The sequence below is a fragment of the Thalassophryne amazonica genome, chromosome 9, assembly GCF_902500255.1.
Source record: "Thalassophryne amazonica chromosome 9, fThaAma1.1, whole genome shotgun sequence".
NCBI lineage: Eukaryota > Metazoa > Chordata > Actinopteri > Batrachoidiformes > Batrachoididae > Thalassophryne > Thalassophryne amazonica.
In genome coordinates this window covers 2,612,014-2,627,886 of record NC_047111.1, presented here as the reverse complement: position 1 = coordinate 2,627,886, position 15,873 = coordinate 2,612,014, and the positions used below count along the sequence as shown (strand labels likewise).

General features: G+C 48.9%; 1 protein-coding gene across 1 annotated transcript in view; it reads left to right on the top strand.

The window, feature by feature from the left end:
* Positions 1-15,873, top strand: part of sim2 (SIM bHLH transcription factor 2) — a 266,456-nt gene that overhangs the window by 243,611 nt on the left and 6,972 nt on the right. Inside the window, exons 8-9 of the mRNA XM_034177491.1 lie at positions 1,196-1,343; positions 1,440-1,593. Coding sequence (XP_034033382.1) covers positions 1,196-1,343; positions 1,440-1,593 — 302 coding nt within the window. The remainder of the gene's footprint in view (positions 1-1,195; positions 1,344-1,439; positions 1,594-15,873) is intronic.

Sequence of the window (15,873 nt, the reverse complement as noted above, 5' to 3'; positions counted from 1 at the left end):
GAAGAAGTTCAGATACACCAGGACTGTTCCTAGAGCTGGCCACCCATCTAAACTGAGCGATCAGGGAGAAGGACCTTAGTCAGAGCTCCAGCATTCCTCTGTGGAGAGAGGAGAACCTTCCAGAAGGACAACCAGCAATCCACCCATCAGGCCTGTATGGTAGAGTGGCCAGACAGAAGCCAGTCCTTAGTAAAAGGCACATGGCAGCCCACCTGGAGTTTGACAAAAGGCACCTGAAGGACTCTCAGACCATGAGAAACAAAATGGTCTGATGAGACAAAGATTGAACTCTTTGTTGTCATGTTTGGAGGAATCCAGGCACCATCCCTACAGTGAAGCATGGTGGTGGCAGCACCATGCTGTGGGGATGTTTTTCAGCAGCAGGAACTGGGAGACTAGTCAGGATTGAGGGAAAGATGAATGCAGTAATGTACAGAGTCATCCTGGATGAAAACCTGCTCCAGAGCGCTCTTAACCTCAGACTGGGATGACGGTTCATCTTTCAGTAGGACAATGACCCTAAACACACAGCCAAGATATCAAAGGAGTGGCTTCAGGACAACTCTGTAAATGTCCATGAGTGGCCCAGTCAGAGCCCAGACCTGAATATTATTGAACATCTCTGGAGAGATCTGAAAATGTCTGTGCAGTCTCACTCCACTCAAAGTTCCAAGGTTGGCAACCCTGAGGTGGTGTGACTGAGTTTTGTAGTTTTGTGTGCGTGTTGGTAAAGCAGGCTGTAGTTTTGAAGCAGTGGCTTCAGTTTTGACAAAAAAGATGTTAGGTATGGTGGGTGTCGGTGGCTCAGTGGTTAGCAGTTAGCACTGTTGCATCACAGTAAGAAGGTCATGGGATCGATTCCCACATGTGTCCTTTCTGTGTGGAGTTTGCATGTTCTCCCCGTGTTTGTGTGGGTTTCCTCTGAGTGCTCCAGTTTCCTCCCACATCCAAAGACATGCAGACTAGTTGAATTGGAAACTTCATAATTGTCAAGGTCTCACTTGCAAAATAGGTCTTGATCTCAGTGGGACTAACCTGGTTAAATAAAGGTTAAATTAAATTAAAATTAAATGTTTTGGCTGTCTTGACTGGCTCTCCCTTAGAACTCTCACAGCATTAATGATGACCCACACACAGTGATGATTTCACAGTGAAGTCCTTCTCGTTAGTACATTTTCTTTCTTTTATCTTGCAGTACTGGCAAAAGGACAGGTGACGACAAAGTACTACCGCTTGCTGTCGAAGCATGGCGGCTGGGTGTGGGTTCAAAGCTATGCCACTATTGTCCATAACAGCCGCTCCTCCAGACCTCACTGCATTGTCAGCATCAACTACGTCCTCACGTGAGTCACCCGCTTCCTGTTCTCAATTTGCAAATGCAAGTTTCACAGTACTTAAAAATACTCACTGCACACGTATGTGTGTATGTCTGTTTGCAGTGACGTAGAGTGCAGAGATCTGCAACTGTCAGAAAACCAAACTGGAGTCACAAAGTCTGGACTCAGTCTTATTTCGTCTCAGGAGCACCGCAGAACCCTCAGAAACAAGGCTGGAAAGTTTTGGAACAAAGACAGAGCAGCTCCCTACACTCAGGTCAGTCGGTTGCCCACCACACTGTGCACACATGGCCCCAGAGATGTCATGGCTTTGAGCAGTCTAACATTATTAACATTATTATCAGACAAGCCATTTGTATATGTGAGACCCCGGCACGACAGGTCATGAATGCCACAAAGTACACATTCCTGGCTGCTGATCACGAATGTGTTGATTCGGGGAAGAGGGGTCAGGTCTCCTCAGGAACTACCGCAACCTGTTACCACGCGTTACGATTAATGGCACATGTTGCTAGCGAATTATCAGGAACCATTACGCACGGTCAAGAATAATGTTCCTTACTGTTGCGCACTATTGTGCGTAACAGCACATCATTAAGTTCTGTCACGTTGTGAATGAGATGATTGTCTCCAAACACACACTCATATTCATCCATCAGTTGCTGAACAATTGAGATTGCTCCAGTTTGCTCCTCAAAATCCACAGTAGAAGAACTTTGTGACTGCATGCTGCATTGGGCTCTGTGCCATGGAGTGGCGCAAAGAGGAGGAGGAGACTGAGAGAGCCAGATGTGTGGCTCCACACAGCTCTCATCTCACTCATTTTCCCACATATCAGGCACAGCAGCAGGTGGAACACCTGCAGGAGCGCACTGAGGAGCATTGGGACAAAACTTTTCGCCGACTTGGCATCACTGTCCTTCTTCAGCATACTGCAGCAATGAAACTGAATGCAGTGCAGCAGGGTTTAATTGTGCGCACGTCAGAAAAGAATGCTGTCACGATTTATTAATCGTGACAGCATTAATTCTCTCAAAAATTCTTGAAAGGGTAGTTGTAAAACAGCTAACTGATCATCTGCAGAGGAATGGTCTATTTGAAGAGTTTCAGTCAGGTTTTAGAATTCATCATAGTACAGAAACAGCATTAGTGAAGGTTACAAATGATCTTCTTATGGCCTCGGACAGTGGACTCATCTCTGTGCTTGTTCTGTTAGACCTCAGTGCTGCTTTTGATACTGTTGACCATAAAATTTTATTACAGAGATTAGAGCATGCCATAGGTATTAAAGGCACTGCGCTGCGGTGGTTTGAATCATATTTGTCTAATAGATTACAATTTGTTCATGTAAATGGGGAATCTTCTTCACAGACTAAAGTTAATTATGGAGTTCCACAAGGTTCTGTGCTAGGACCAATTTTATTCACTTTATATATGCTTCCCTTAGGCAGTATTATTAGACGGTATTGCTTAAATTTTCATTGTTACGCAGATGATACCCAGCTTTATCTATCCATGAAGCCAGAGGACACACACCAATTAGCTAAACTGCAGGATTGTCTTACAGACATAAAGACATGGATGACCTCTAATTTCCTGCTTTTAAACTCATAAAACTGAAGTTATTGTACTTGGCCCCACAAATCTTAGAAACATGGTGTCTAACCAGATCCTTACTCTGGATGGCATTACCCTGACCTCTAGTAATACTGTGAGAAATCTTGGAGTCATTTTTGATCAGGATATGTCATTCAAAGCGCATATTAAACAAATATGTAGGACTGCTTTTTTGCATTTACGCAATATCTCTAAAATCAGAAAGGTCTTGTCTCAGAGTGATGCTGAAAAACTAATTCATGCATTTATTTCCTCTAGGCTGGACTATTGTAATTCATTATTATCAGGTTGTCCTAAAAGTTCCCTAAAAAGCCTTCAGTTAATTCAAAATGCTGCAGCTAGAGTACTGACGGGGACTAGAAGGAGAGAGCATATCTCACCCATATTGGCCTCTCTTCATTGGCTTCCTGTTAATTCTAGAATAGAATTTAAAATTCTTCTTCTTACTTATAAGGTTTTGAATAATCAGGTCCCATCTTATCTTAGGGACCTCGTAGTACCATATCACCCCAATAGAGCGCTTCGCTCTCAGACTGCAGGCTTACTTGTAGTTCCTAGGGTTTGTAAGAGTAGAATGGGAGGCAGAGCCTTCAGCTTTCAGGCTCCTCTCCTGTGGAACCAGCTCCCAATTCAGATCAGGGAGACAGACACCCTCTCTACTTTTAAGATTAGGCTTAAAACTTTCCTTTTTGCTAAAGCTTATAGTTAGGGCTGGATCAGGTGACCCTGAACCATCCCTTAGTTATGCTGCTATAGACGTAGACTGCTGGGGGGTTCCCATGATGCACTGTTTCTTTCTCTTTTTGCTCTGTATGCACCACTCTGCATTTAATCATTAGTGATCGATCTCTGCTCCCCTCCACAGCATGTCTTTTTCCTGGTTCTCTCCCTCAGCCCCAACCAGTCCCAGCAGAAGACTGCCCCTCCCTGAGCCTGGTTCTGCTGGAGGTTTCTTCCTGTTAAAAGGGAGTTTTTCCTTCCCACTGTCGCCAAGTGCTTGCTCACAGGGGGTCGTTTTGACCGTTGGGGTTTTACATAATTATTGTATGGCCTTGCCTTACAATATAAAGCGCCTTGGGGCAACTGTTTGTTGTGATTTGGCGCTATATAAAAAAATTGATTGATTGATTAAGGATCACCACTAACCAAGACAGATCAACACGCTCAGTTGCGACCTCCACGACATGAGGCGAAATGAGGGTGGTGTGTGACATTCGTGGAAGATTTTTTGACAGCCAAAAACATGCTCCACGAAAATCCTGAATATCACGCACCAACACACACTATTAAGAAACGTATTCAGATGCGTTAAGTCACATTAATATGACATTCGTAACGCGTCCTACCTACGTATGTGTAAACGCAGCAGAAAGGGCAAGTGCACAAGCCTAAAGTAAACAACCATGATCTCTCATCCTTCAAATGGCACCGGTGACTGAAGAACCACTGCAGATTATTATTTTTTCATTTTCAATATTGTCCTAACTTGTTTCTGATTTGAAGTCGTACTTGGCATTGTCCACAAACACAAATTGGATTTGACAGGTCTTTCTACAGTTGAACAAAGACGGACCAGCAATTATTGTATATGGGAATAGCTATGGAAGACACAGACCAGGTTCTTCTTCAGATTTAAGGGAGTTACAAATCCTAAAAAGTAGCACATGACTTTGGTGTACTAATGAGCACGATCTCGGTTTTAGCAGTCACATCAAAGCAGTTACTGCATTTAAACCTAAACCTTTCTCACCTTTTTATCACCTTAAATCATCAACAATATCAGATTTTTTTTTTTCCTGAATACGCCAACCTGGAGAATCTTTCATATCCAGCATGACTGAGTATTGCAGTGGTTTCCTGACTGAATTCCCAAAAATGACTTCAGGTGATTTAAAACACAGTTGCCAGAGTTCTCGTAATAAAAGAAGACAACGCATCAATCTTATTCTTAATATAGTATCAAAAACCAGTGTATCACACAGAAGACGACTACTGGCCTGCACAGCACTTAATGGTGTGTCGGGCCAGTGAATGTCATGGTAATTTAAGCCAAAGTCTTTAAATGAATTCAACCAATTCTGCAAGAAGAGTGTTCAAATATCAGCCAGACATATGCCACAACCTTGTTGATGGCTACTAAAAGTGTCTGCCTGAGGTGCAGATTGCTAAGGGACATTTTACCAAATATTAGTGGGGGTGTATGTATATTTGTGAGTCTGTATGTATATTTTTGACCCTCTGTGTATTTGAGATTTGAGATCCAAAATAAATTCAAACTTGTGCACCAAATTCTTGTTTTTTAAAGTCATTAATGATGTACAATCATTCCACCCCGACAAAAGAACAGTTCTGTTATGTGTCGGACGCAGCTCGGAGAACCGACCAGCGTTTGAAGGACCCAGTATGAAATAAGCAGAGCACGGTACAAAGGCTAACTGAATTTAATACATAACAGTGATACAAAAAATACAAAAGAAAGTGCGGTCTGGCGTGGTGCGCTCCCAGCAGCGCTAACGGTCCAGAGCCAGAAGCTGTTCGGACCCAAGGACCCCGCCGACACCCCCCAGGTGGCCGCAACAAACCGAGTCTGTGAAAGAAGGAACCATTATGTGAGTCCACACTCTACACACAGAGAGAACCCTTAAAGGTGTACAAACAGCAAACACTTCCTGGCTTGATTACTAATCAGCTTCCCAACCTGCAGGCATGGAACATCCAGTTCACAAAACTCCACTGCAGTGGAAGCCGATACATGACTAACATACAGCTCAATATAAAAAGGTGTGAGGGACACCACATTTACTGACTGTATAAATGTTAGTCACAAAATCTAACGTACCTCAGGAAGTGTGCTGACGAGCGTGAGACCTCACCCCCTCCTCTTTCACAGACCGTGCATCAAACCTGGACGTTCTCTGCATCCACTGATGATGAGATGGCTCCCGAGACGACGATCTCACCCGTCTGGTCACAAGGTCGAGTCTCTGGCAAATACACACTGTATACTCCAGTCTTAAATGCCACCATGTTCCAATCCATATAGATGCACCTCAGCTGTGAGTCCTGACGAGCCGCAGGTGATCAGGGTGAGGTCCTGATAACCTCAGCAACACAGCCACTCAGTCCCAAATGCAAGCCACCTGGAAGGAGAAACAGGACAGAAACAAAAAGGCAGCCAGGCCCCCCCAGCCATATAACAAGTTCAAAGACATCATTAAAAGACCAAAATTCCCATTGACATTCATGACCATGATGTGTGTATGTATCAGATATCCTACTGGAATAAAGAGAAGCAGCTTCAGTGAGTGTGGAAAACAGAAACATTTGACAGAGCACATTAGAAAAATACAGACACTGTACAGTTTTTTAAAATCAGTGTTAAAAACAGTCCTATTTTGTTGCTGTTGTTCATGTTCCTTCAATGTTTTTATCACGCTTCATCGTGTATAGAAGGAGACGCAGCGTATGGTGAAGAGTGATGTGGGAAAGGCTAAGGAAAGGGCCTTTTGCGAACTGTACATGAAAGTGGAAATGTTCCCGTGTGCTGCTACCACTGATGTTTTGACAATCAGCCAGCACATAGCAGTACCTTAGCCATTTTTGAGTTCCACTTTAGTTTCTCTGCACTGGTCATGTGTTCGGTGTGTGTGCTTTGTTTTAGGTCCTATGCACTCTGTGTTCTTTGTACCTAGATCGTTGTCTCTGTTGGTCTGTGTCTGTCTGTTTGTGGGCCTGAGTTTTTCATGCAGCTGTTTGGTGCTGTTGTGGCATTTGGTGGCACCAACACTGAAAGCATTCTGAAGGCAGGGATGGAAAACTTGGGCGGATCTGGTGCCATTTCCCTAATGGAAGTCACCAAGGTAGTCAAAACACACCTTGGAGGCAAGTCATTGGGGGTGGTTTCTAAATTGAAACAGAAACTAATGGTAAAGAGAGAAAAATCAGACTTTTAGCTATAACAGTAAAAAAGTGTGAAACACGTACGTGCGTGTTTCGTTAAGATGCAACTCAGTTGCTGGTCTCTGGACATTGTTAGGCTGTCATGGTTGACACGCTTTACAACGTTGCATGGAAATCAGGGATGGTACCTCTGAATTGGCAAACTGGTTTGGTGGTTCCAATCTTTAAAAATGGGGGAGTATGTTCCAGTTTTAGAGGAATCACACTTCTCAGTCCGGGGTCTCTGTTGTTGTATTTTGTGCTTCATAATGCACCACACATTTTCAATGGGCGACAGGTCTGGACTGCAGGCAGGCCAGTCTAGTACCTGCACTCTTTTACTACGAAGCCACACTGTTGTAACACATGCAGAATGTGGCTTGGCATTGTCTTGAAGAAATAAGCAGGGACGTCCCTGAAACAGACGTTGCTTGGATGGCAGCATGTGTTGCTCCAAAACCTGGATGGACCTTTCAGCATTGATGGTGCCATCACAGATGTGTAAGTTGTCCATGCCATGGGCACTAACACACCCCCATACCATCACAGATGCTGGCTTTTGAACTTTGTACTGGTGGCACTCTGGATGGTCTTTTTCCTCTTTTGAGGACACGACGTCCATGATTTCCAAAAACAATTTGAAATGTGGACTCATCAGACCACAGCACACTTTTCCACTTTGCGTCTGTCCATTTCAAATGAGCTTGAGTCCAGAGAAGGCGGCGGTGTTTCTGGATGTTGTTGATGTTTGGTTTTCACTTTGCATGGTAGTTTTAACTTGCACTTGTAGATGTAGTGACGAACTGTGTTAACTGACAATGGTTTTCTGAAGTGTTCCTGAGCCCATGCGGTAAGATCCTTTACACAATGATGTCGGTTTTTAATGCAGTGCCGACTGAGGGATCGAAGGTCACAGGCATTGAATGTTGGTTTTTGGCCTTGCCGCTTACATGTAGAAAGTTCTCCAGACTGTAGATGACTAAATTCCTTGCAATTGACCATGGAGAAACATTGTTCTTAAATTGTTGGACTATTTTTTCACACAGTTGTTCACAAAGTGGTGATCCTCGCCCCATCTTTGCTTGTGAATGGCTGAGACTTTTGGGGATGCTCCTTTTATACCCAATCATGACTCACACAATTAGTGTCCTCAGTTCCCAAATGCTTATTGAGTGTTGTTAGAAGGAAAGGTGATGTAACACAGTGGTAAACATATCACTGTCCCAGCTTTTTTTAAACTGTTGCAGGCATCCATTGAAAAATGAGCAACTATTTGCACAAAAATAATAAACTTTATCAGTTTGAACATTAAATATCTTGTCTTTGTGGTGTATTCAATTGAATATAGGTTGAAGAGGATTTGCAAATCATTGTATTCTGTTTTTATTTACATTTCATACAACATGCCAACTTCATTGGAATTGGGGTTTTGTGTGTATGTGTTTGTGTGTGTATGTATATATATATATATATATATATATATATATATATATATATATATATATATACACGATGTTGTGTGGGCCGCTGAAGAGGAGGTACTGCTGGCCCACCACCACCAGAGGGCGCCCTGTCTGGAGTGCGGGCTCCAGGCACCAGAGGGCGCTGCCGCCTCACAGGAGCAGCCAGGGTGACAGCTGTCACCCATCACCTGAGACGAGTCAGCTGATATCAATCAACAGGGAGGTATATCAGCAGGACGGCATCTCCACCTCATTGCCGAGATATCGCTCTACCAAGGAGGTAACGTATCCAGCCAAACAGATCATCTTTTGACCATTAAATACTTTTTGCCTTTACACAAAAAGAGAAAAGACAGCAGGAGACTGTATTTTGGATAAGTACTCACATTCCTGCACTCACCTGTATTTTCCTGACAAGAGGTGGAGGTGGTGTTTCCACCCTGTGTGTTGCTGGGTGCAGCCGCACCCACACCTGACTGTTTCTGTTCCTTGCCAGCAGTACCGGATCCGACGAGCGGAGGCAGTGGCCACCTGGGGTTCGGGACTTGGCGGCTCCAGTATCCCCGGGGTTCGGTGGCAGAGGAAATCGGGTGGTTCCGGTTCGACTCGGACAGACGTCTCCTATCGTTGAGCCTGCCCACACGACACCTTTGGAATTCGGTTACTGCTGTATTTGTAATCTGTTGTGTTTGTTGTGTGAGTTCACAACAGTAAAACTTTGTGATTTGACTTTCTCCATTGTCCGTTAATTTGCGCCCCCTGTTGTGGGTCCGTGTTCCTACACTTTCCCAACAGGATATCTCGGCCAACGTCATGGATCCCGAGGGGCGTCAACCGGCTGTTGAACGGCCAATGGAAGAACAGGACGCGCAGGCGTCCGCAGGAGGGGTAATCGGTGAGTTGCAGCGGATCCTCACCGCTTTCACGACTTGGTTAGATTTAATGACCGAGCAGAATGCCCTCCTGAACCGCAGGGTGGAGGCTCTCGCCGCGCAGGTGGAAGCGCGCCCTCCGGGCGCCGCTGCGGCTCTCCCTCCCGTAGACCCTGTGCGTAACATTGACGTTCCACTGGTCGTTCAACGACCCCTCCCACCTTCCCCGGAAGCATACATAAGCCCCCCAGAGCCGTACGGAGGCTGTGTGGAGACATGCGCGGATTTCCTTATGCAGTGTTCGCTCGTCTTCGCACAGCGTCCAGTTATGTACGCGACTGATGCTAGCAAGGTAGCTTATGTAATAAACCTGCTTCGCGGCGAGGCACGCGCTTGGGCTACAGCGCTCTGGGAGCAAAAGTCACGGCTCCTTCAGACATATGATGGGTTTGTGAGGGAGTTCAGAACCGTGTTCGATCACCCCAATAGAGGAGAAACCGCTTCAACTGTGCTACTGTTGATGAGACAGGGGCGTCGGAGCGCAGCTGCCTATGCAGTCGACTTCCGCATCGCGGCTGCGAGGTCCGGCTGGAATAGCGCTGCCCTCCGCGCCGCCTTTGTAAACGGACTGTCATTGGTTCTTAAGGAGCACCTGGTGGCTAAGGACAAACCGCGGGATTTAGATGGGCTCATCGATCTTGTCATACGGTTAGACAACCGGTTAGAAGAACGTCGGCGGGAACGAGACGAAGGGCGTGGCCGGGCACGCGCCGTCCCTGTCCCTTCCGGTTCCGACCGCGCTCCGCCTTCCCCACGCTCCACGGCCCCTGCGCTCCGTGGGGCCACAGCTCCCCCTGCTGACGAAGCTATGGACACGAGTAGGGCAACATTTAGGGCACGAGACGCACAGAGGAGAAGGGCCCACGGAGCTTGTTTTGTTTGTGGTGCGATAGAGCACCATATGAGGGACTGCCCCGAGCGGTTAAACTCCAACGCCCCGCCCCTAGAGACTGGGCTAGGGGTGGGCCGAGACATTCACGTGGGACACACCCACATTGCCACACGACTCCCAGTCACGATCCTATATGAGGACTCAACCCTGAAGGCCCCAGCACTGGTGGACACGGGCTCTGAGGGGAATCTGTTGGACAGCAGATGGGCCAGGGAGATAGGGATCCCTCTGGTGGCGCTTACCTCGCCTGTACAGGTTCGGGCACTAGATGGCTCCCTACTCCCTCCGATCATGCATAAAACACCACCTGTAACTCTGGTGGTGTCAGGAAATCACCGGGAGGTGATCGAGTTTTTTGTGACTCAGGCCACCTCCCGTGTGGTTTTAGGATTTCCCTGGATGTTGAAGCACAATCCCCGGATTGATTGGCCGTCCGGGGTAGTGGTTCAGTGGAGCGAGACCTGCCATCGGGTGTGTCTAGGTTCCTCGGTTCCTCCCGGCTCCCGAGCTAAGGAGGAGGTCAGAGTCCCGCCCAATCTGGGGACGGTGCCGGTGGAGTACCACGACCTTGTCGACGTGTTCAGCAAGGATCTGGCTCTCACTCTTCCCCCCCACCGTCCGTATGATTGTGCCATTGATTTGGTTCCGGGCAGTGAGTTCCCGTCCAGTAGGCTGTACAACCTCTCACGGCCTGAGCGCGAATCAATGGAGACCTACATCCGGGACTCGTTAGCTGCCGGATTGATCCGGAATTCCACCTCCCCGATGGGTGCAGGTTTCTTTTTTGTGGGCAAAAAAGATGGCGGACTTCGTCCATGCATTGATTATAGGGGGTTGAACGAGATCACGGTTCGCAAACGATACCCGTTGCCCCTGTTGGATTCAGTGTTCACACCCCTGCATGGAGCCCAGATTTTCACCAAGCTCGATCTTAGAAATGCGTACCACCTGGTTCGGATCCGGAAGGGAGACGAGTGGAAGACAGCATTTAACACCCCCTTAGGTCACTTTGAGTACCTGGTCATGCCATTCGGTCTCACAAACGCTCCCGCGACTTTCCAAGCGTTGGTTAACGATGTCTTGCGGGATTTCCTGTACCGGTTCGTCTTCGTATACCTAGACGATATACTCATCTTTTCTCCGGACCCTGAGACCCATGTCCAGCATGTACGTCAGGTCCTGCAGCGGTTGTTGGAGAACCGGCTGTTTGTGAAGGGCGAGAAGTGTGAGTTCCACCGCACGTCTTTGTCCTTCTTGGGGTTCATCATCTCCTCCAACTCCATCGCTCCTGATCCGGCCAAGGTTGCGGTGGTGAGAGACTGGCCCCAACCCACAAGCCGTAGGAAGTTGCAACAGTTCCTAGGCTTTGCTAATTTCTACAGGAGGTTCATTAAGGGCTACAGTCAGGTAGTTAGTCCCCTGACAGCCCTGACCTCACCAAAAGTCCCCTTCACCTGGTCGGATCGTTGCGAAGCCGTGTTCAAGGAGTTGAAATGGCGCTTCTCGTCTGCACCTGTTCTGGTGCAGCCCGATCCTAGTCGCCAGTTAGTGGTTGAAGTGGACGCCTCGGACTCAGGGATAGGAGCCGTGCTGTCCCAGAGCGGGAAGACCGATAAGGTCCTTCACCCGTGTGCCTATTTTTCCCGCAGGTTGACCCCAGCCGAACGGAACTATGACGTCGGCAATCGAGAGCTCCTTGCGGTGAAAGAGGCTCTTGAGGAGTGGAGACATCTGTTGGAGGGAACGTCCGTGCCATTCACGGTTTTCACTGACCACCGGAACCTGGAGTATATCAGGACCGCCAAGCGGCTGAATCCCAGGCAAGCCCGCTGGTCACTGTTCTTCGGCCGTTTTGACTTCCGGATCACCTACCGTCCCGGGACCAAAAATCAAAGATCGGATGCCTTGTCCCGGGTACATGAAGATGAGGTCAAAATGGAGTCGTCGGATCCCCCGGATCCCATCATCCCGGAGTCCGCTATCGTGGCCGCCCTCACCTGGGACGTGGAGAAGACTGTCCGGGAGGCCCTGACACGAGACCCGGACCCCGGAACCGGACCGAAGAACAAACTCTACGTCCCACCAGAAGCCAGGGCTGCAGTTCTGGACTTCTGTCACGGTTCTAAGCTCTCCTGTCATCCTGGGGTGCGAAGAACCGTGGCAGTCGTCCGGCAGCGCTTCTGGTGGGCGTCCCTGGAGGCCGACGTCCGGGGTTACATCCAGGCCTGTACCACCTGCGCCAGGGGCAAGGCCGACCACCGCAAGACATAGGGATTGCTACAGCCGCTGCCCGTGCCTCATCGCCCCTGGTCTCACATCGGCCTGGATTTTGTCACGGGCCTCCTGCCGTCCCAGGGAAACACTGTCATCCTCACGATAGTGGACCGATTCTCCAAGGCGGCCCACTTCGTGGCCCTCCCGAAGCTACCAACGGCCCAGGAGACAGCGGACCTCCTGGTCCACCACGTCGTCCGTCTGCATGGGATACCATCAGACATCGTCTCCGATCGCGGTCCCCAGTTCTCCTCGCACGTCTGGAGGAGCTTCTGCCGGGAACTGGGGGCCACGGTCAGTCTCTCGTCTGGGTATCACCCCCACACCAACGGGCAAGCAGAACGGGCCAACCAAGAGGTGGAGCAGACCCTACGTTGTGTGACAGCCGCGCACCCGACGGCCTGGAGTACCCACCTGGCCTGGATCGAGTACGCCCACAACAGTCAAGTATCATCAGCCACCGGCCTCTCCCCTTTTGAGGTGTGTTTGGGGTATCAGCCCCCGTTGTTTCCGGTGGTCGAGGGAGAGGTCGGTGTGCCCTCGGTCCAGGCCCACCTACGGAAGTGCCGTCGGGTGTGGCGTGCCGCCCGTTCTGCTTTGTTGAAGGCCCGGACGAGGGCGAAGAACCATGCAGACCGGCGGCGGACCCCGGCTCCTACGTATCGTCCTGGGCAGGAAGTGTGGTTGTCCACCAAGGACATTCCCCTACAAGTGGACTCCCCAAAACTACAGGAACGATACATTGGTCCGTTTAAAATTCTCAAGGTCATCAATCCCGCTGCAGTGAGGCTTCAGCTTCCGGCCTCACTGCGGATTCATCCAGTGTTCCATGTTTCCAGAATCAAACCTCATCACACCTCACCCCTCTGCACTCCGGGTCCGGCACCACCTCCTGCCCGGATCATCGACGGCGAGCCGGTTTGGACTGTACGCCGGCTCCTGGACGTCCGACGGATGGGCCGGGGTTTGCAGTATCTGGTGGACTGGGAAGGGTACGGCCCCGAAGAGCGCTCCTGGGTGAAGAGGAGCTTCATCCTGGACCCGGCCCTCCTGGCCGACTTCTACCGTCGCCACCCGGACAAGCCTGGTCGTGCGCCAGGAGGCGCCCGTTGAGGGGGGGGTCCTGTTGTGTGGGCCGCTGAAGAGGAGGTACTGCTGGCCCACCACCACCAGAGGGCACCCTGTCTGGAGTGCGGGCTCCAGGCACCAGAGGGCGCTGCCGCCTCACAGGAGCAGCCAGGGTGACAGCTGTCACCCATCACCTGAGACGAGTCAGCTGATATCAATCAACAGGGAGGTATATCAGCAGGACGGCATCTCCACCTCATTGCCGAGATATCGCTCTACCAAGGAGGTAACGTATCCAGCCAAACAGATCATCTTTTGACCATTAAATACTTTTTGCCTTTACACAGAAAGAGAAAAGACAGCAGGAGACTGTATTTTGGATAAGTACTCACATTCCTGCACTCACCTGTATTTTCCTGACAAGAGGTGGAGGTGGTGTTTCCACCCTGTGTGTTGCTGGGTGCAGCCGCACCCACACCTGACTGTTTCTGTTCCTTGCCAGCAGTACCGGATCCGACGAGCGGAGGCAGTGGCCACCTGGGGTTCGGGACTTGGCGGCTCCAGTATCCCCGGGGTTCGGTGGCAGAGGAAATCGGGTGGTTCCGGTTCGACTCGGACAGACGTCTCCTATCGTCGAGCCTGCCCACACGACACCTTTGGAATTCGGTTACTGCTGTATTTGTAATCTGTTGTGTTTGTTGTGTGAGTTCACAACAGTAAAACTTTGTGATTTGACTTTCTCCATTGTCCGTTCATTTGCGCCCCCTGTTGTGGGTCCGTGTTCCTACACTTTCCCAACACACGAGGTCTATTAGAAAAGTATCCAACCTTATTATTTTTTTCAAAAACCATATGGATTTGAATCACGTGTGACATCAGACATGCTTGATCCCTCGTGGGCATGCAAGAGTTTTTTCATGCCTGTCGGTTACGTCATTTGCCTGTGGGCAGTCTTTGAGTGAGGAGTCGCCCACCCTCTCATTGATTTTTTCATTGTTTAGGAATGGCTCAGAGACTGCTGCTTTGTTTGATCAAATTTTTTTCAAAAACTATAAGGCACAACTGAGTGGACACCATTCGATAAATTCATCTGGTTTTCGGTAAAAATTTTAACGGCTGATGAGAGATTTTGGTGTGTAAGTGCTGCTTTAAGGACGGCCCACAGCGCCTGACGGCGATCTGCGCTCCGAGGCGGCGTCGTCTCGCTGTTTCAAGCTGAAAACTTCCACATTTCAGGCTCTGTTCACCCAGGTCGTCATCAGAGTACAGAGAAGTTTCAGAAGAGGTCGGCATGAGGAGTTTATGCGGACATTCCACTGTTAAAGGAGATTTTGTAATGAAAGAACGTGCGGGCAGATTCGGATGTCGGGCCGGACCCGACCGCGGGGGGTCGCAACAGGAAAAACACCTCCATTGGAACATGCCCAGCTGTTAAACAATTTCTCAGATACTCACTTGTTGAAAGCCATCAAAAGCCGCTTGAATTTTACAAATGGTTTTCAACATGGAGGTATTTTTCCTGTCGCGGCGCAGACGGATTTGCGTCGTCGTCACGGAACCGACTCGACGAATTTGCCTGCACATTCTTTCATTACAAAATCTCCTTTAACAGTGGAATGTCCGCATAAACTCCTCATGCCGACTTCTTCTGAAACTTCTCTGTTCTCTGACGACGACCTGGATGAACAGAGCCTTAAATTAGGATGTTTTCAGCTCGAAACAGCCAGACGGATGCCACCTCCGACCGCGCCGCGCCGATCCGCTTTGTGAGCTGTCCTTAAAGCGAAAGAAACTCCACAATCTATCATCAGCTGTTAAACGTTTCACCGAGAACCAGCTGAATTTCTCGAATAGTGTCCACTCGGATATCCCTCACAGGTCCTGAAAAAATTTTGATAAAGCAATGCGCGCCATCTCCAGCAGCGTCTCAGACAAAGGATTTCAGCCGAGAGGGCTGGACCAGTGCTCACTCAAAGCCTGCCCACAGGCGGATGACGTCACCGACACGCGTGAAAAAACTCACGCATGCGCACGAGGGTTCAAGCATGTCTGGTGTAATCGCATGTGATTCAAATCCATATAGTTTTTTTTTTTATAAAACTGCCGGTTAGTTTTCTAATAAACCTCATATATATATATATATATATATATATATATATATATGGAAGCCGTTGGAAGCCTTAAGGACAAGTTGGAACATGTCCAGCTGTTAAACAATTTCTCAGATACTCACTTTACTGAAAACCATCAAAAGCCGCCTGGTTTTTATGGTTATCAACACAGAGGTGTTTTTCCTGTGGCGGCGCGCTGCGCCGGCTGCCTGCCGACGCGCCAATCCGTCCGCACGTCTT